The 20590-nt window shown below is 44.3% G+C and overlaps 1 protein-coding gene across 18 annotated transcripts in view; it reads right to left on the bottom strand.

Annotated features, from left to right (window-relative positions):
* Positions 1-20590, bottom strand: part of Svil (supervillin) — a 192062-nt gene that overhangs the window by 56767 nt on the left and 114705 nt on the right. For 8 of the 18 annotated variants that reach the window (XM_076939619.1, XM_076939620.1, XM_076939612.1 and 5 more), the window contains 7 exons: positions 19364-19421; positions 14784-14875; positions 8812-8869; positions 8546-8697; positions 6802-7408; positions 2998-3081; positions 278-1147 (listed from right to left, as the gene is read on the bottom strand). In XM_076939619.1, coding sequence (XP_076795734.1) covers positions 278-1147; positions 2998-3081; positions 6802-7408; positions 8546-8697; positions 8812-8819 — 1721 coding nt within the window. In that variant the 5' untranslated portion in view covers positions 8820-8869; positions 14784-14875; positions 19364-19421. The remainder of the gene's footprint in view (positions 1-277; positions 1148-2997; positions 3082-6801; positions 7409-8545; positions 8698-8811; positions 8870-14783; positions 14876-19363; positions 19422-20590) is intronic. The other 10 variants (XM_076939623.1, XM_076939626.1, XM_076939624.1 and 7 more) reach the window with 4 other exon arrangements.

Genomic DNA, 20590 nt, shown 5'->3' with positions numbered 1-20590 from the left:
GAGGGGGAAAATGTTTATGCATCTCAGTGAGTCAGAGTGCTGGGTTCTACATGCTGCTACCATGCACATCTGCACGAGGAACATTCTAGAGACCCACTCCTCCAGATCCCCATTAGTAGGCAGAAGCAGAATGGTAGTGTGTGAGCCATTTCCTGTACACTCTGCCCTGCACACACTTGTGAGCTAAGCTTACAGGACACACCACAGGTGGAGATGTGAATCGTCTGCCAAGGGCGTGCAAGTGACATATCAAAAGGACGCTGGGAACATCACCTACAGTTCACGTTTCTTGCTGGCTCTGGCCGACTCCATAAATACATTTCGGAGCTGGGCGACGGAGACTCTGGTGTCCAGCATGCTGGCTTCTGCACCAGACCCTTCTGCCCTGGAACTCTGCAGCTCCAGCTCCTGCTTCGGGGCTGCATCCTTGTGTCTGAGGGTCTGGAGCTGAGGGGGACCTGTGTAATCCGACAGAGAGCGGGCCAGAACCTTGCGCTTCTTTGGAGATGCCTCCTTTGCATGAGTGCTCAATGTGGCATCTTCGGATGCAGGACCACTCTGAACGTACAGAAGCATTTCACTCCGGACAGGTCTCTGAGCGGGTGGGTGTTGAGCTTGCAGCTCCCTCTCAGGTTCTACGTCGATGGAGCGAATGATGGCCTTATCTAAATCTTTATTACCAGAGGGGTCTTTGTGGCCTCTCACAAGCCTGTCATCTTCCAAGGTCAGATGTGATTTGGGGCTCCTCTCCAGAGGTTCAGGGGAGAGCGCATCTTCTGATTTTGACTCACAAATATGGAGTACTGGAGCATCCCTTGACCCACCTTCTAGAATCTTTAAAGTGGTAGATTTTATAACTTTTGGAGTGGCTGACCCCACCCAGCTGCTTTCAGATGCACTTTCTGGGGTATCCATGGTCACCAGCTTGATGGCATGAACAGGGTCAGTTGGCAGGACACTGCTCCGGCTTGGCCTCAATGAGCTCACTGCTTTGCTGGTGACCCTATCAAAGGCGGAACTTTCTGACTGGATAGACAGGAAATGCGCTGGTGCTGGCTGCTGTCTCCTCTGAGTTAAGGACTCTGAGGTGAGTTCAGGGCTGCTACGAGCACTCTCCTCTTTCACCAATTTTTCTCTAACTTTAACTCTTAAGAAAGAAATAGGATTTATGTTGCGAGGTGTAGTAATCACCGGAGGAAAGGAAGCATGCACAGAACATGGATGGCATCGGAACCAATGCAGAGAGCACGTGTGAAAACACACTTGAGCATGGAACACAGACACCTAGTACTTGCCAGTTAAATGGAGGGAAATCTCCAAATTTGCACCCATATTCTAACGTGGTCTAAAAGTTCCATCTCCTGGAAAGCTGAGAGTCAGTCACATGCTGTCCTGAGGGAGAATGGGCTTATTCCAGTGAAGAACCTAGCAGCCCCAGGAAGCTTCATTCATACATGCCACTGTGAGCATTAGGGTGAAGGATACTATGCAAATGTCGAGACCCAGGTGTGGGCTGTGGAGGTGGCTGGCTGCTCCAATGAAACCTGTACTCTTGGAGTAGATGCAGCCATGTCACTGGCCACTGGATATGTAGGCACTTGTGGTCATTTATGCGTTCTCCTGAGCTAACATTACCTCTCATGAAGCACTGGGCACACACAGGCTTTAGATACTCAGCTGACTATATCATCTGATCCTAAGACAGGGCCAGCTTGGATATCTTTACTGGAAGCCACACCACCATGGGAGTATTAGAATACTTCTTCCTAACACTGAAAAAGATGTCAAAAGCTGCAGACCCTTCCCGTCTTCACAGAAGCCCAGAAGCATGGCTGGGGCCCTACCTCCCCTCCCAGCTCAGGGCTTCACCTTTAGAGGGAACGGTGGGCTGCCGGGGACTGTGCTGTCTGGCCTTGTATTTGGTACCCACCACACGGGAAGGACCAGTGCCACAAGGTAAGGAGGCTTTTGCAGAGCATATGACTTCCTACTGAGCAAAGGAGACACAACAATATTCACACCAGCGAGGGACTTTTTGAAATGCCACTCTGTGCGGTGTGAAAGGAAAAAGCATCTGACCTGAGGTGGTTGCTGACCAGGTCAACTTTCAAAAAGTACACAAAGCTCTTGGGGTAGGACAAGAGATTTCTCAGAAAAATGTAAAACCTGCATTTCACTTAGATGAGTGAGCAAAAGTGACTGTTTATAATGCACACAGCTTAGGATTGTCCTGCTTAGGCCTCCTTTGACCTATCAAATTCATAAAACTTTCAAATAGAGCATCATCAGTAGACTTCCTTGAGGAAACACCAAAGACACGCAGAAAGATAATTAGTTTGGGTGTTTGGGAAAAAGCACTCTGGGCTGTAGCTTTCTGAGACTAGGCATTGCTAGAGGCTGCTGTCAGAAGACAGAGCTGCAATTAAGGTCCCCATGGAATGTGTGGTCCTTATCTGAGGCAATCTCAAGAGAACAAAGTCAGTGCCAGAAACTCCATATATGGGACCTTTGTCTGGCCAGTGACTTGTTCATTCTTAATTCTTCCTCCTTTCTCCATCATGAAATGATTGGAGTTTTTGTCTGCTTTTAGGCCACATGCCCTAAATTTAACTATTGAAAATTAGCTACTGGTTTAGAAACAAGAAAACTAAAGCTGGTGCAAGAAAGGGATATGGGCCGGGTAGGGTGGCCCCAGAGGAGGTGTTCATTACTGCCCCCTGTTGGCAGTTCTGTAAAGTTGGTGAGAAAGTGAGCAAGCAAGGAAGAGTGTTAAGTTAGAGACAAATGAACCAGGAAGAATGACATCAGCGTGGGAGGGGCAATCAGGAACACGATGAAGAAGCAGCTGATTTTTGAACACATGATTTTCAGAGGTGTTGCAAAGAGGAGCATGACTGTTAGTTAAGTGTGGTAGAGCAGGAGAGGTGATGGGAGGGGAGGAGCATCCTGGGAGGAGCACTGCCATGCATCGGCCACACATGTACAACTTGGGTGTACCTGGAAGGCCAGTTGATAAGCGAAGGTGTATCGCCTTCAGAATCTCTCTGCAGAAACCACTCATGTGTGGCCTTCCCTGTACTACTGTGCACAAGAAACAAAAGTTTAGCACACTGCTGTAAACATGGCGAAGCCTGTGCCCACACCATTTTACTATAAGCAGACCCCCAAAGGCTGCTTTTAGGAGAGAGATCCTCAAGTTGGCTTTTGGAAAGACAGTAAGTATATGGTGCATTTAGAGTTTAAATTTACTTATTGGGAGGTTTTGGTCATTTGGTTCACTTCAAAAAGTAAGTAGTGAAAATAAACCTAAAGCCACTAGAAAACAATGGGTTTTAGTCACTGAAATAAAAGTGTGTTGTAGTCATACTCTGTTTATATTTATAGGAAGTTGGAATTCAAATAGAAGGAAACTTAACTTTTCTAAGTTTCACTGAGACAAATGGGTAAACAGACAAATGTAAAGTGTCCATGCAAAAAGATGGCCACCGAAGCAAGGAAGTAAATAAAAAGAAACCTGGCCAGAGTGGATCTCTGTGACACAGTTCCCTTTCATCTTTTTATATCAGTTACAAATGTCAATTTGTAACCTGGGTCACTCAGACAAATATCTAACTCCTATAAAGCACAGCATTAAAGACTCTGAGAGGCAGCACAGGTAACAGGGAGAAAAGGTCTTCATCGTAATCAGAAACAAGCCTTGCATCCGTGAAGACATCTGGCTCTTAACTCAGTCGGACAAAGTGCAAAATGGAATGTCTCACAGTTATTAAGAACCAGGCTAAGATCCTTCTGATAACATGTCTAGGCAAGGAAAAGCTGTAAAGATAAAGTAGCTACAAGAAGAATGACCATTCCACAGACTATATGTTCTTATTAAGGATTCATAGAGAAAACACAGAAAGCTTGCCCCGAGTTCATGCAATAGCCATGGATAAACTTGAATGGCTGTTACTCCTGCCTCAGCCTCCCAAGTCCTAGGATTGCAGGCATGAAGCATCACTGCACAAACAGGAAGTGGTGGTTCATGCTGTGCTGGGATCGAATCTGGGCTTCCTGCGCACGAGCTAAGCCCTCTACCAACTGAGCTACAATCTCCAGACTGAGAATTCATTTAGGAGGTGTTGCGAATGAGCCGAGACCCAGTTGTGCAGAGGGCACCTCCACTGGGAGAGAACAAGGAAGCAGAAATGTGTGATTGGCCTGTGGAGAACTGCATAAAACATTGAGCGAGAGTTTGGGATTCAGGGCCTTGGTGGGAGCAGGTGTTCATATTTTTTCAAGGTTGAATAGTCCACAAGATCAGCCAACACGATGATAATAATCCGGTGCTACTGGCTAAAAAGTGTTGGTACTTCTGCTTCCACACCCACCCTCGCTGACTCACAAGCAACAGCCCATCTCAGGAACAGCCTCCAGATGATGCAAGGGATGGCTGGGCCTGACATACAGCCCCCTAGTTCTTAGAATGTATACTCTTCATTTTCTTCACAATAAAATGGGCATCAATCCCCAGGCATGTAATAGGATGAGCTAAGCATCCATCCCTCTATCCAACATGTCATTTTATGGAATACTAAATAATTACAAAAACAAAGGCAAATGGGTAAATACTGCCCTAAAGCTGTTATTTCACTAGTAATATTTCAGGGTATTCCTGCACAAGGAAGTGATATCAAAGCTGATACATGAAAATCAGAGATTAGATTCTTCATTTTTTTAGATCGATGTACTTTCTTTAAGTAAGCACCTCTTGGACTCTTTTGCTCTGTATACAAAACATCTGGCAGTGGGGGTGGGGGTGGCTGGCGAGTCTGTTCAACAAGTAGAAATGCCTGCCACCACACTTGCCGGCCTGAGTCTGACTGCCAGGCTCCAGATAGTGGAGAACAGACTCCTGCAATTGTCCTTTGACCATCACAGGCACAACACACATCACTCTGCAAACACGCATGCCTCACATGTGCATATGCGAAATAAGTAAATAAAATATAGCAATAAAACCCAAGTGTGGATGCTTCAATCCCTCTTGGAAGGGAGAAGAAAGCCATCATCAGGGGCAGAGGGAGCGAGGGACATAGGTGGAAGACGGAAAAGGGGAACATGGTCAGGTACTGGGGAAGAACAGGACTGAAGCCCTGAGGGCCAGCAGAAAGAATGGGAACAGGCAACCTCGAGAAGTAGGAGGTTGAAGGCCTCATACCAGCTAGTGTATGCTGCCTGGTTGGTGGCCCAGTATCTGAGGGGACCCTATAGAATGCATCAGAGACCTGGGAGGTGAGAGACTCTTGGGACTCAAAGGGAGGGACCTTAGATGAAATGCCCAACAGTGGGGAGAGGGATCTTGTAGCGTCCACCTCCAGTAGAAAGACAGGGCATCAAGTGAAGGGTTAGGGTTGCCATCCCACAATCAAAACTCTGACCCAGAATTGTTTGTCTAAAAGAACTGCGGGGACAAAAATAGAGAAGAGACTGAGGGAAAGGAGGTCCAGTGACAAGCCCAAATTGGGACCCATTTCAAGGGTCTGATACTATTACTGATATTATTGTGTGCTAACAGACAATTGCCTAGCATGGCTGCCCTCCGAGAGGTCCAAAAAGCATCTGAGAGAGACAGATACAGATGCTTACACCTAATGAGTGGACTGAAGTTGGGGACCCCTATGGTTGAATTAGGGAAAAGCTGGAAGAAGCTGAGGAGGAGGGTGACCCCATAGGAAGACCAGCAGTATCAACTAACCTGGGCCCCTGACATCTCTCAGATACTGGGCCACCAACCAGGCAGCATACACTAGCTGGTATGAGGCCTTCAACACAGACAGCAGAGGAGTGCCTGGTCTGGCCTCAGTGACAGAAGACGCACCTAACCCTCAAGAGATCTGAGGCCCAGGGAGTGGGGGAGGCCTGGCAGAGTGGGGTGCGGTGGGGACACATTCTCTTGAAGACAGGGGAGGAGGAATGGAATGAGGGACTGTCAGAGGGGGACTAGGAGGGAGATGATGACTGGACTGTAAAAAAGATTAAAGATATTTTTTAAAAATCGTAAAATAAAAATATGTACAGGATTTCCTTTTATGGAAATAGCTAAACTACCTGCCACACTTTTACTACGAGATGCGTGCTACAAGGCAAGATGCTGCTATACAAAATACGTGGCGATGGCTCTCTCTGTGATATATGTGATATATGTGATATATCTCACATACAATTAATTATTCTCCCAGAATAAATTTGCCTAACTCTGGGTTTTCAGCCCTTCTCACTTCACCCATAAAACTGTTGCTTGTTTGAATTGAATGTATGTTTAGGAATCTGTTCAGACATCCAGTTTGACCTTTTAAGCCAGGTATTTAAGTAAACAGTATTTTAACATGGATAGTAATTTTTTTTCAACTTAAATTTAGAAACAAACATGCATTCCCTTCTGTCATCTGACTTCTGGGCTTGTGTTTGGCTGGTTCTTTTTTTCCAGGGCTTTCTCTCAGCTGTGGCTTTTCTTACTGAAGACATATTTATGCAGCAATGCCTTACTACATATGTTTTTATCAGTTAGACTCTGCCCCATAAACAGAGATCCCCCTCTTGTGTTGAGTCAGAAACACAGCAAGAGTCCTGCATGAAGGGTTCTGTGTAAATATCCCCATGCTTGGTTGAAAAGAAAGCACCGACAGAAAGGCAGAGGACGTAGGGACCGTTTCTAGCTCTCACAGGATCTGTCTGGATACTACAGAAACTACACAGTGTTTCTGCAGTGAGACTTAGGGCATCTGTGATCTCCAAGGAAGAACAATGGTGAATTCTTACCTGGCTCGAGCCTCTGTGGGCAGTGGTGAGTCACTAGGGTGGCTGGGGGAGACTGGCTGCGGCAGCAGTGAGCTGGGTATCTGCTTTGGAGACCTGGGCACTTCGGGGAAGGAGGTACTTCGCTCAGAAAAGGCAGAGGAACCATCTTCTCCTAGTGGGGGCTCTTGGATTCTTCGTTGGTTTTCCACATTGAGCAGCAGCTCCTGGTCAGACATGTTGTTTCCCCGGGAGGCACAGTCCTGGGACACCACCAAGCTGGTCCTGGGCCCTGACTCTGTCCTGGAGTGGCGGGCACTGGCATCCTTGCTCTGTTCTTCTTGCTTGTCACTTTTTCCTCGTCTCTCAGTCGCATCGGGGTCCTTCCGAGACTTGGCATATCGAGACAAGTGTTCGGAGTCGGCTTCAGGGTCCAGGGTCAGCCCGTACTTTTCCGCCAGCTGCCGCCTCCTCTCTGCTTTGTATCTTGCGATTCTTTCTGCTTTGGACTCCAGACTGTGGGTGTCCATGGAGCCTGAACTATGGATGCTCGAGGTTTCTGTGCAGTATTTAGAAGGCGTTTGCTTTTCTAGGGAGGACCCAGGAGTGTCTTCCTCTTCATTGGATCGCCCTGCAAGACCACAAGATAAAACAGGAGGCCAAGCACAGTCATGTGTACCACTGCAGAGTCCACCACACTGCCGGCCACTTACAGAGGGCCTGGTCTGAAGGCCCCATCTCACTAGGCTGGCATCTGCTCCACAGACTCCCAGGGGTCTCTGCTCAGCATCTATTCCCCTGTATTTTTATGTTTTGTTTTTGAGTTTACTATTTCACAAGAGGCCAAAGGGCAAGTTCAGATTCTTCTAGAAAAGAGAAAAGACACCAGAGCGTCTGTGATTTAAAGAGATGGGCTGTGGTGTCACAGTGCTCGACAGGAATTGCTCTTAGAGGTGTGGCTTTGCCCAGTTTCACACACACACACACACCCACCCACATCAAAATTTTTTAATTATTTGAGAACATTTGAGACCCTTAAGTCACTTGCTAGGCTGTGAAATCAATTTCTATGCTGTTCTAAGGAAAACTGACTTGTTCTTCATTTGAAGATTTCTTCAGCTGTTTCTTTAAGTGTCCTTGAATGAAATACATGCCCATGTTTACAAGTTCCCAATGATTTCTTTTGAATTATAACAAGATTAACCAGAATTTACTTTGGGGGTTGGGATGAAATGGAAAGAGGAAGTCATCCTTTCCTCATCTCTTGACCAACTCAGTTCCTAGTGTAAATAATCTTCTCTTGGTTGTGCATGCTATAACACTAGCACAAGGCTGAAGCAAGAGGACAGTGCGTGTAAGCCAGCCTGGGCTACATAACTTTCTCACTATATCTGATGGATTTAGAGTCATTTCCAGAGAGGTTTAACTAAGAAGGGAACATCTACCCTGGTGTAAGTGGTACCACCCAAGGGGCTGGGGTCCCTGACTGAATAAAAAAGTGGAGAGGAAGAAAGCCAGAGAAGCAGCAACAGCATCTCTGTGTGTATGTGACCTGCTTCCTCTCCCTCTCCATCCCAACGCCATGCTCTCAGTGTCATGATGGACTATGTCCCCCAAACTGTGAGTCAGGATAAGCTTCTCCTTCCATTAGCTGTTTTGGTTGGTATCTGTAACTGGGTATCAGGCATCTCATTCTCCAGCACTGCAGGATCACAAAGGTAATGTTCTGACATGACAAGGGCCCTGCCTAGCACGGTCAGGTACTCACCGGTATGAGGGCTCGCAGGGTCTGTGGCACGCATGTATCTGGGTGTGTCTTCTTCCAGCAGCCGATGAGTCACTAGCCCTGTGCAGCTCTGCAACAGGATGGGCTGGGGGTCATTTTCTATTCCTTCTAAGCGCCTAGCAATTCTTTCTTTTCTGCACAGTAGAGCAAAGAAAAGCACAGTGAGGGTGGGAACTGAGCCCAGGGACGGGCCATGCTGCCATGATAAATGGCTCTACCCACCGGTGGCAGGCCACAAAAGACTTTACCTTTTCATGTCTAAAAACTCTTTCCTCTTTGGTTCGAAGATTTTTCTTAATTCTGCAACTACAACAGAGCAGAAAAAGAACAAAACACAATGTGGCGGTTAGTGGTTACGTGTGCATTCCATTCACTCCTGCAACGCACCAGACAGGACTCAAATGCTGGTTGTCAGATCCCTCGTTTGTTTTCAGGTAGGAAGGGAGACACTAAACAAGTAGCGTGTGCACGCAGCACCCACCCCACCCCCACCCCACTAACAAGTAAACTCAGACAGGCTAAAACAGTAAGGCTTATTTTTGTTTGCAAGACCTCTTTAGTAAGCTGGTTTTGATGTTTGTTTTTCTTGTGAGAAATCCCAGCATCTATCTATTTTAAATTTTTGTTATGTTTACTGTTGTATTGAAGCTTTTAGCTTGAAAAGCATTTGCAAAGTATATGTTCTGAACTCCCTAGGGGCATCTGTAAGCTCCTGGCTTGCACACACAGCCACCCCTATGTCAGCCTGTCATTTTGTCGGTAAGCATCAGTCAGTACATAACTGTTTTCCTTTAACTGTAGTTGAGAGCAAGTCCTGAGTCTTGGCAAAGGGTTCACTGGAAGGAAGTGGTAACAGCACTTTCTACCACACTATAATTTAGGAGGATGATGTGATTCTTTTAGAATCACTGGAGAACCAAGAAAAGTGCTTTGGTGTGGTTGAGGGTTCTAGCAGGACACTGACTACAGGGCAGACCAAGATGACAAGAGATTGCTTCTTTGCAAAGATGGCTAAACTTGGCAGAGAATGGCTTTTAACCTGTCCCTGTCTTTACTCCATCAGTTCTCAAAAGCACAGAGTTAGCAGAAAAAAAAATGAGGGCTATCAGGTCACATGGCAGGGCTATCAGGACAGGGGAGGAGCTATCAGGACAGGGGAGGAGCTATCAGGACAGGGGAGGAGCTATCAGGACAGGGAAAGGCTAGCAGGTAAGGAGAGACTGATAGTTTAGGGTTAACATTTTGATAGACTGACTCATAGTAGGAATGCAATAAAGGGGCAATTAAGACATGGCATTTAATTAATTAGTAACTGCTGTTGCTCTGCTAGAGACTAAACCTATGGCCTCCTGCATGCTCGTCAAATTCCCTGTCACTGAGCTAATACCCCTAGTCCAAAGTGACCATTTCAACTTATGTTGTTGCTTTTAAAGTGGCCATTTTAACAAGTCAAAACTGCATACAGATGAATGTGATTTTAATAATGGCCTTTATACTTAGAGACTGAAGTGTGCCTAGTGTTTATTTTTCAGTGGCATCTGCCTTAAAACTTTTGCTGATGGGGACAGAGATATAGCTCAGCAGTTAGGAGCACTGGTTGCTCTGGTAGAGGACTCAGGTTCTATTCCCAGCACCCACATGGAGGCACACAACCGTCAGTAACTCCAGTTTCTGGAGCTCTGATACCCTCTTCTGACTTCTGCAGGCATGAGACACACACAGTACACACACATACACACATGTAGGAAAAACAAACCCTAACCTAACCCTAAGTCTCTAAATTCTTTAAACAGTTTTTGGTGACTTCAGATGTGGAATTCTCCAAGGCACACTTGTGACATGCTAACAATGTACTGTTTGACTTTAGCTGTTTCCCCAATCTGGGTACTTTGATTATACTCTCACACAGTTAATAAGCCCTTTATCCTAAGATCCTTCCCTTTGAATTCCTTACAAGCGTGTTAAGAAAATGTTTCCTAAAGTTAGAGCCGGTATCCGTAATGCAATTGACAGCATTCTGTGCCATAGATGAAACTCCTAAATTGTGGGGGTTGCCTGTAGTAGTAAACATATTAGCAACCACAGATGGTCTAATTTCCATAGAAGGAAATCTTCTATTTTTTTTCAATACATTAAGATTTTGATTAAACTAAGCCATCCATTTTTTCCAGCTGCTGCCATAGCTCTGTTTAGTAATTTCAACTGGTCCTTCTGTATCCATGAGCCTTGCCATTTCTAGCGGGAGTTTGTGGGCGAGTTTTCAAGTAAGGCCTTTGAAGGAACTGGAGAGTGAGGCTCTCACATTCATGCATCTATGTGCCAAACATCCCTTGTAAGAAGAATATTAACACCAGTATTCAGGATAATTGGGTCTGTCAAGGGCTTTTCTTGGGAAATATGGTTAGTTCTTCAACTGCTTCTGAGAGACTAAGGAATTCTGGTAAAGACTGTATTGACTTAGTCTTCCAACTCAAGTATAAAAGGAGCTTGGGCAGAAACATCCATCGGTGGTAAGGCACTGCCAACACCTCTGACTGTTTAGACTTCCACTGGGGTCATTATAAAGACAGGCAGCCGAGGAGTAACCCCCAAGGAATCTCAGGGGACCATGACACCTCAAGGGTCTGCGGTTCCTTTTGGAAGAAGGAAATCACTTTAATACAGACTACGGTAATAGACCTACAATTTGGTGAATGTGTTAGGAGTCAATTAAGCAAATTCTTCATATGGGTGAACTGTGTAGTGGTGTGCACTATATTTTTATAACAGTGTTAGGAGACAACAATGTACTTCTATTTAATTCTAAAGTGAGAAATCTATTTAATATTATAATATTATAAGCCAAAGAATTATTTTATTTTAAAAATATATTACATTTATTTATTTGTGTGTGTGTGTGTGTGTGTGTGTGTGTGTGTTTGTAGGTTCATGTGTGCCATGGCATCTGTGTAGGGGGTCAGAGGACAGCTTTAGGGGGTCAGTTCTCTCTTTCCACCGTGTAGGTTCTGGGTCACCAGGTTTGGTGGCAGCGGCCTAAGCATCTCAACGGCCTTCTCTTGTTGATACATGTTATAGTGAATTCAAGAAAGAGAAAAATTGACCATCTTAATGCTCAGCTTCACAGAAACAGAAACCTCTCACTAGTGAATGAGGTCATGTGACTCTCTGTCACTGAAAGGAAATGGCTCTGAGACACAGCTATTCAGCATCTTGTCTGGGGCCCAGGACAACCCAAGTGACACAGAAACAAAGCCCATTTGTCAACATTGTACTTCGAAGAGAAGAGCCGACAGACAGGATGTTGACAGATCCTCTGAGAGTACCAGTCTTTCCTCATACACTTGACCAAAATCAAGGACATCAAAACTAAGTTGTGAAGAAGCCTGGGGCCTGAGGTGAGGCTGGGAACAGTCTGGGTTGCTGTAGAGAGCTAAAGCCTTGTGAGTTTTGAAACATGAATCTGACTAGTACATATAATTAACACATAGATTTGGAAAGACTATACTTAATTTTCATAACCAACTGTATAAATTTTGGAATTACACTGGTCAATGTGCATCTGCTTTTCTATTTTGTTACAGTTGAAATTACAGTATAAATGTTTAGGAACCAGCAGCACATCCCTTCTCCTGACCACGTGTGGCTCAGTGCAGCAGTCCTCCAGAGGAACTGGGGCAGACAAGATAGAAGGAGGCTTCCACTGGGGGTGTGGTGGGAGAGATGACCTTGGCAATATAGATCTGTACCAGACAGCTCTTGTCAGCTACAATGGAACCAAATTGCTCCCTTTTACACTTAGTTTTGATCATAATCCTTAGTGTTAAACATAGCTTTGTCTTGGATGCAACTGGGTATCTGTGTCGTCTACAACGACTCCTAACAGCTTGGCAGGGCTTTTCATATATGCCCAACAACACAGACATCTGGGCACAAATCCACTAGAGCATACTCCTGCCCCACCCCCTAACACAGTTTAGCAATCTCCCTTCCTGAACACTCGAGGTGAGCAGGACATTTCCTCCCCTGACAGACAGCCTGGTTTCTACGACGTCTGACTCTTGAACTCAGCTGTGTTCTCAAAGTACCAGCCCAGTTAGGCTCCTTATCATATAGCTCTCGGTGTGGATATTGACCATCCCTTGTGGCGCCAAATCTATACATTAAATTTGATCATACATATATACACACAGGAAAGTGGCACACAGTGTCAGCATTGTCCCTGTTTCAGACACCTCTGGAATCTTGGGGCACATTGACTGTATATTGGAGAGTGCTACGATTCTAGTCTTTCATCCTATGACATCTTATCTATAGCTTGTAATTCCGACACTATTCCTCTGCACAGCACATGAGAAAGCATACATTTCACCTGACAGCTGTGTAAGCCCAGAAACCCCGAGGCATGCCCTTGTTTAGATTTGTTTCGCAGTCCAATCCCTGGAGCCTCTTCAAGGGCCCATCCTCAGGAGACTGTCTGGGCAGTTCATCTGTTTAGCTCCTTGGGATACATTCCAGGTTGTCTGTGCTTGCCTTTGAAACTGGATTTGGTTTCTATTAAAAGAAAATGTCTTCTGATCTAATTTCTTTTAAACTACTTCTCCCTTTGAGCAGAAACAAAACAAAACAAAACAAACAACAAACAAAAACCAACCAAACAACCGCCTGTCTTTTCCTCAACCTGCCTTTTCTAAAGGAAGAACTCCATTACTCTGTTGAGATACTGACATTTTGGATCCAAGAGATCATTCTTCATGCTACTGTTATTGTTGGGGGAAATAATGACCAGGCAATTCTGTTGGAGGCAGAAGCAAAGGGAGCCACATGAACACATGCAGGTAGCCTGCTTCATGTGTGCCTGTTGCCAGTGGAAAGAACATCTCAGAAAAGATGACTGTTGAGGCTGCTCGGATGGTTTAGTGGGTGAGAGTTCAATCCCCAGGACCCGCATGGTGAAAGGAAAGAATTAATTCACATACACAGAGTTGTTCTCTGGAATGTACACAATGATATGCATGCATACAAACAAAAAATATTTTTTTTTAAATTCAAAAGACAACTGTGATATTGTGTTCACCAGTTCTGTGTGTGTGTCCTTTCTTGCCTAGGAGAAAGCCAGTCACAGTACTTGGAAGGCAAAGGCAGGTGGATCTTTGTGAGTTCAAGGGAAGTCAGGGCTACATAGTGAGACTCAACCCTGTTTCAAGGCGGGGGGGTGGGGTGGATGGGAGGTAAAAAGGAAGAAAAGGGAGGGAAAAAGGAGGGAGGGGGAGAGGGACAGAGGGACAGAGGATGGTTATGAGCTATTGAACATAAATTTTCTATATTGGGAGGAAACAGAAATGTAAAGGAAGCAGCCCTGGGTTGTGGGGTGCAGAGGGAGAAGAATGAAAGTTTAGGAGAGCAGCGACCTTCAGGGAAAAGTAATCCAATTTTTTTTCTTAAAAAATATTTGAATTTTGTTTCCTATTTTTCATTAATTATTTTATATAATACAATTTGATCAAGGTTTCCCCTCCCCCAACCTTTTCCAGACCCACCTCTGCCCCACTCCCCTACAGAGCCAACTTTACATCCTTTCTCTTCCTTTTTTTAAGCATATGAATGTTTTGCCTGCATGTATGTGTGTGCACTGTGTTGATGCCTGGTGCCCGCAGAGGTCACAAGAGGGTGCTAGATCCCCAGGAACTGAGTTACTGGTGGTTGGGAGCCACCACATGGGTTCTGGGAACCAATCCCAGGCCTCTGCCAGAATGAGTACTCTCAACCACTGCCAATTACTGAGCCAGCTCTTTAGATCCCTAAATGATTTTTTTTCTTAAGGCAGAGTTTTATGTTTCCCCTCCTGGCCCACCTCACAAACCCTGGGATTCTAGGCTTGACCCACCAAGTCTGGTTTATGTGACACTGGGGGTGAAGCTGGGTGTCCTGCACACTAGGCAAACACTCTACCAACCGAGCTACATCCCCAGGCCCCTTAGGATGGTTAAAAACTAAAGAGAGAATATGAACTCTGTGCTCTCTCTCCTCTTCAGCCTCCAGCAGCAGCTGGAGGGACGAATAACAGACTGGGGGCCGGGGGGGTGTTTACAAAATCCAGGAAAGGCCCCTACACTGAATCTAGTGCTTGGAGGGTAAGGAAGGGACATGGAGGAGACCACAGACAAAAGTGTCAGGGAGGAGTGAGCTCAGACCCTGCCAAGCCATGGAGAGAAGCTCTTACCTTTCGGGAGTGCAGCTAAGCACTTGGCATCAAGGCCTCTCCTGTGGTTGGCAGGTTCTTCTTTATCGTCAAAGGAAAATTCTTTCTGAAAGCTAAAAGTTATCCCATTAATGCCACATTAAATTAAAATGAAGATTGAATACTGAGAAAAAAAAACACTAAGCAGAAAAACCAGACTGCCATCACACATAAGTTTGTGTTTTATAGTGCTGGCTTTTTTCATTTATTTACATTTCTCTTAATATGACAATTTGTGTATGTGTGCTTGACTATGTAATTACACTGGCATGAGCAACAGCTTGGTGTGTGTGGTGGAGAAAACATCATTGAATTGTCTTCCTTTATTCAAAAGGGCAACACCCTCTTGATCCAAGCACAGTTGAGTTGTTAGGCTAAACCACCCAACCTGTAGTCTCTTCCTCAGAAGGCCAGCAACTTGTTGAGGAAGTCTGAATGCTTTTCCCACTGTTAAATTATATCGGTACTACACATACCTTCAAGCCACCAAACAGTAGTATTGGCAAAGGAGAGGAAATGCCCAGGAAGCCTTGTTATGAAGACAAGAGTGAAAAGAGAGACTGATAGAGGAACAGGCACATCCTGTCACATATACTGACCCTAACCCCACCTAGAAACCCCATTATCTCCTCAAGACTCAACATATGCACATTTGGAGGTATCTAAATCTATGCTGACTGGCTTGCCTGTTTTCCAGATATTGCTGTACTTTGAATATTTCCACTAGGGCTGGCTTCTTGCTAATCACAAAAGGTAAATTAGACGACAGGGAAGGTAAAACCCCTCTGCCTCGTGATTTGGGCTTTCTCTGCTGCTGCATGTCTTGAGTGCACACAGACCCTATGCCAACGATACCTTTTATACTTGGTGCCCTGCCAGGTAGGCCACTATGGTCAGGTCACACGGAATAATACCCCAGGCTTCTGAAGTCCAGTCTGCCATTCAGCCAAGGTCACCAAAGCATTTGGCTTCCAATTTATACTCTTCTTATCCTTGAATAGTAATACCTCCTTCTCTCCCTACCCTTATCTTTCTTTCCTTCATTTATTAGCTTCATTGCAGTTAAGAAAATCTGCTAGGAAAGGCTAGGGAATGAGCCCAAGGTGCCATTAATGACAGGCCAGAGACACAAACCATAGGTGAACCAATAATATATTTGTACTTTTGTTAACGGTTATCTAATTCACTTTATACTTAGATGTGCATGGAATATACCAGAGACTTTCCTGCATGGTATGTTTATAAGATCCACTCTCCAGTTTCAAATGCAGAGTCAGATAACTCATTACTACAATGTGAAGGAACCAAATCCTTTGTAGTAAAGTGCCAGAGTCACAATACATTACGGGCGAGAGCATCTGAGGGGCAGGGAGGCTGGCACAGGGTTCAGCTCCTCCTAGCACAGTGATGTACAGGTTGAGCCCTATCCCCAAGTGCATCGGGGATAAACTCTACCTGCACCCAGGATTGTCTGTGTGGGGGCACTGGCCTGCGTCAGAGGGCCCTATGTAGCTGCCTAGTGTGTCGCATGCTTACACTTTTGCATTGTCCTATATCAGCAATGTGCAACAGGGTCTGATAGTAGTTAAATTAGATTAGCACCCACAATGCCCCAAGGGGAAGAAAAGTGTAAGTACATTTGAAAGAGATGTGGTTAGACTAGTGAAGAACTCACAAGGATGGGTGAGTGATGCAGACATGCAGGGAAGAAAGGGAGAAAGATGGGTGTGCACTTTTGGCTTGACTATATCCCAGATGGGACAAGCTGCCTCACTTCAAGTTCTTAGACCTTGTGGGATAGAGAATCAAAAAGAGAAATTATGTCTCCTGTATCCTTCTTAAAGGTGACCACCTATTTGGACTCAATCATGTACTGCTCTAGAAATCAATTCAACATGGGAAATAACAGTCTACTTTTGGAAGACTGGATCTGGACTTTGTCAGAGACATATTTGGAAGCTAGCTGTAGCTCACTATGATGTTACGATAGCAAGAGATAAAGTTGGGACAGGATCTGGCTTTCAAGCAAGGGTTAGTGCATGTTTTAAGGCTCTTTTAATTGTCAAGCTAAAATTGGTTTTGTCTCTTCTACAGTATTTATTGTAAGTTGCATTGACTGTATAATTTCTAATTATGCTAGTGTGTTGAAACCTGGCATGTCTGTTATGCAGGTCTATCAACCAGCTTTCGTCTCACTGCTCTGAGTATTAGAAAACCTTGATTCTCTGAAAAAAAGCTTGAAAGTGCTGGAAGAAGTGAGTTAGGCTTTAAGCAGAAGCAAGACTTTAAGCAGAAGCAGGCTTGATTATTAATGGTATAACAGCTTCAATTCCATTAACTGCTAGCAACCACTGCTTCTGCAATAGCATTGACACAAGGAGTTATGACAATTATTTTTGTTAACCATCTAGCAAAACAATGTTACTAATGTATTGAGTATACAAAAGGATTTATATAGGTATGTGGAACAATGAATGATGATCTATAAGCCATTCAAATTATCTGAAGGAGGTTCAGGGTTCAAGAGCTAGGAGCCATCCTAAGTGTCATGACAAATATCATTGGAGTTGTGCTACTTTTGAAATTCCCAATGATTATCATTATAATTAGAAAAAAGTTTAAAGACACCTGTAGGATATTTGCCATAATCCTAACACCTCTCTGGGTGTGTTAATTTTGCATAGTGAGATTATGAATTTAAAGAATGCTGCTCTGTCGACCTTTGATGCTGCAGATAATGCCGATAAAATTATCCATGGCCTGAGGTTAGTATTTCCATTTCGGTCAAACCTGAGGAATAGCATATATAGCTTGATCAGGCTAGCCCTTCTTGTCCTGGGAATACTTTTATTCCTGCCCATCCTGTTAAAGCTTATCTTTAACAACATCAACATGCTGGCAGCCAAAGTACATGGCTTGAAACTGAAAATAGACCCCCAGATAGAGTTATTAAATTAACAGGCTGGCAAGCCAAGAACGGGTAAGATTCTGCACAGAGCCTTACCAACCTAAGAGAGAAGTGCATTGCTTTTGATAATGCATATTTGATGATGGATAAGGAAGGCATTCTTGTCAGGATGACCTAAGACAGGCTCAGTCTTGTTAACAAAATAAAAAAGGAGGAGAGGTGGAGAACCTTTGGGGCTGCTTGGCAAGAAGCTGACATGAGCCAAGAACAAGGAAATGGGCTGCTTGGCAGGAATATGACATTGGTCAAGGATAAGGAAGCAGGCTCCAAGCAGGAATCTGACATTAGGCTAGAACAAAGAAGTAATTTCAGGTAGGAGTCTAAAACGTAGGCTACAACAAAGAAGTAATCTCAGGCAGGAATCTAAAGATTAGACTAGAACAAGGAAGTAGGCTTCAGACATGAAAATGATCTTGGGCTAGGACAGGAAGTAGGCTCAGATACTTTGGTCATCCTGACAAGCCTTTAGAGACAGTGATCACGGGAGTGTAATTGGGTTTAATGCCTTCCTTTTCCTTTGACTATTTGTGTTTATTGTCTTGCTTGTTCCTCGACTATTTGCATCTAATGTATTGCTAGACCCTCAACCTAGAACTGACCTTAATACTTGCATGTAATTAAAATGGTATAAAAGCATAAAGGAAGAGGGGGTATATGATGGGGGTTTCTAGGGAGGGGAAATGGGGAAAGGGGATGACATCTGTATTGTAAATAAATAAAATATCCAATAAAAATATATCTAATCAAAGCAAAAAAATAATAGAATTCTTATTAAGTAAATGAGTTACACAATACCATTTTATAGCTAATTTATGTTGCAAGGGATGGGAAGTGTGTATAAATAAAAGAGATTTCTACAAGAAAAAAAAAGAAAGAAAGATGGGTGTGGGAAAAATGACAGGACGAGCAAGACTAAGCTTTTTTCCTCAAAAAAAATAAAATAAAATAAAATAAAAAAAATCAAAAGCTCCCTAGGGGCAGACTCCGAAGCTTAGAGGAAGATGAGAGAGAAACAAAGCAGCTGCACCTGCTAAGATGGCAATCAGTTAGAAATGTCACAAGCACATGTTCTATTTCTCAATGGGTTCCCCAAAACAGTGTGGAGTACAGAAGAATCATATTGCCTGGAAATACTGCTAATTCTCTCTCTCTCTCTCTCTCTCTCTCTCTCTCTCTCTCTCTCTCTCTCTCTCTCTCTCACACACACACACACACACACACGCACACTTTGGCACTGAACCTGGTACTTTGCACAGGCTATGTAGGAACTATATCATTGTACCATGCCACCAACTCATATCAGTTCGTGTGTGTATGTGTGTGTACACATATGCACGCATGCATGTATGCATATGTATATATGTATGGATGCATATATAACTAAATAATACCCTGAGGAAAAATATACTGCCAAAAAAACTCAACGGGATAGAACTCATACAGTTCACTGGGAAGCATTACCTAGCATGTGTGCATGTGTGAGGCCCCAGTTCTATTCCCAGTCTGCAGAAGGAAAGAAGGGATTTAAGAGATCATCTTAAAAGCCACCACACATCTCCAAAACGTATGAGCTCTTGAACACAGGCCACGTTACCTTGCAGCTTTTCTTTGATGTGGAAATCCCAGGGATCCTAAGTTCTTCTTGTTGAAATCTAAGGGAAAAGAAATAACATAAGTGTTAAGACAGTCACACAGTGGCTTAAGACATTCCAACGAGAAGAAGGACATTATTAACCAAATAACAAAACTGACAACTGGGAAACTCAATGCAGAAACCTCACACACCAAGATCTGGTTTGCTTGTCTCTTCTCAAGAACCCCTGACACAGCTCATGGATTAAACAAATATCTGACATCCTTCAAAGCCATCTCAATTGTTATGGAAAAAAGAATAACTTAAAACAATTAAATACCAAGTAACAGCTATATACTAGGTGGGGGGAGGAAAAATAATTAAGCAAGTTGGGTCAAGATAACAGAGGTGATAATGTAGTCTACCTGGTAGACTTGAGATTCCTGTAGAGAAGGTAGGGAGGTAGGATGGGCACTGAAGAGCAAGGGGTACCTCGGCTGTGTCTCCTCTGTTTTGTTCAAATCTAGACAACAGCACATGTGCATGCTGTGTGGCTTTGCTTGTGCCAAGGTACTAGTGTGGAGGTCGGAGGGCAGCTTGCAGGAGTCAGTTCCCTTCTTCTACCATATGTGTCCTTGGAATTGAACTCGAGTCATTGAAGTTGGCAGCAAATGCTGCCTGCTGAGCCCCACCACTGGGCAGGCTCATTTATTCTGAAGATAGAATAGATGATGTAAAGACAGCTGGTAACAATTCCGTACAGGAAAGTCACACATCCAGGATGACCGTGTTAATGAAAACCAGGCAGAGACAGGATTTATAACAGGTCTCACGGCCAGCAATCCGCTTTGCAGCTTTAGGCACAGTGACCAAACACAAGCAGACTTGGGACCGAAACTCCTTCCCCCAAGGAAGTGCCTTTATGGCTTACTAGTTAGAATCAGAGCCCAAGGGGGGCGGTGGGGGTGGGATGTACAGGCTAGAGCAGATGCCAACATTTCTTTATCCATCAAAACACATTCCAAGTCCTAGAAACTGGAAATTATGGCCAACAGGGAGGCATCGGAAATGAAGTATATAAAGTCAATTAGACATTCAGGCTTTGATTCCAAGCCCACAAGCATTCTGTCAGAACAATCTGAAGAAAGACAATTATGATCAAAGGGTGATCAAATGTTATAAAAGGAAGTGCCTGAATTGTTTTAGTCTAGTCCCAACAGAGTCCGTGTGCTGTGAAATATTCTGGGT

Source organism: Arvicanthis niloticus, chromosome 8 (assembly GCF_011762505.2).
Source record: "Arvicanthis niloticus isolate mArvNil1 chromosome 8, mArvNil1.pat.X, whole genome shotgun sequence".
Taxonomy (NCBI): Eukaryota; Metazoa; Chordata; class Mammalia; order Rodentia; family Muridae; genus Arvicanthis; species Arvicanthis niloticus.
The sequence above is the reverse complement of the archived record's forward strand: the minus strand, read 5'-3'. Positions and strand labels throughout refer to the sequence as shown.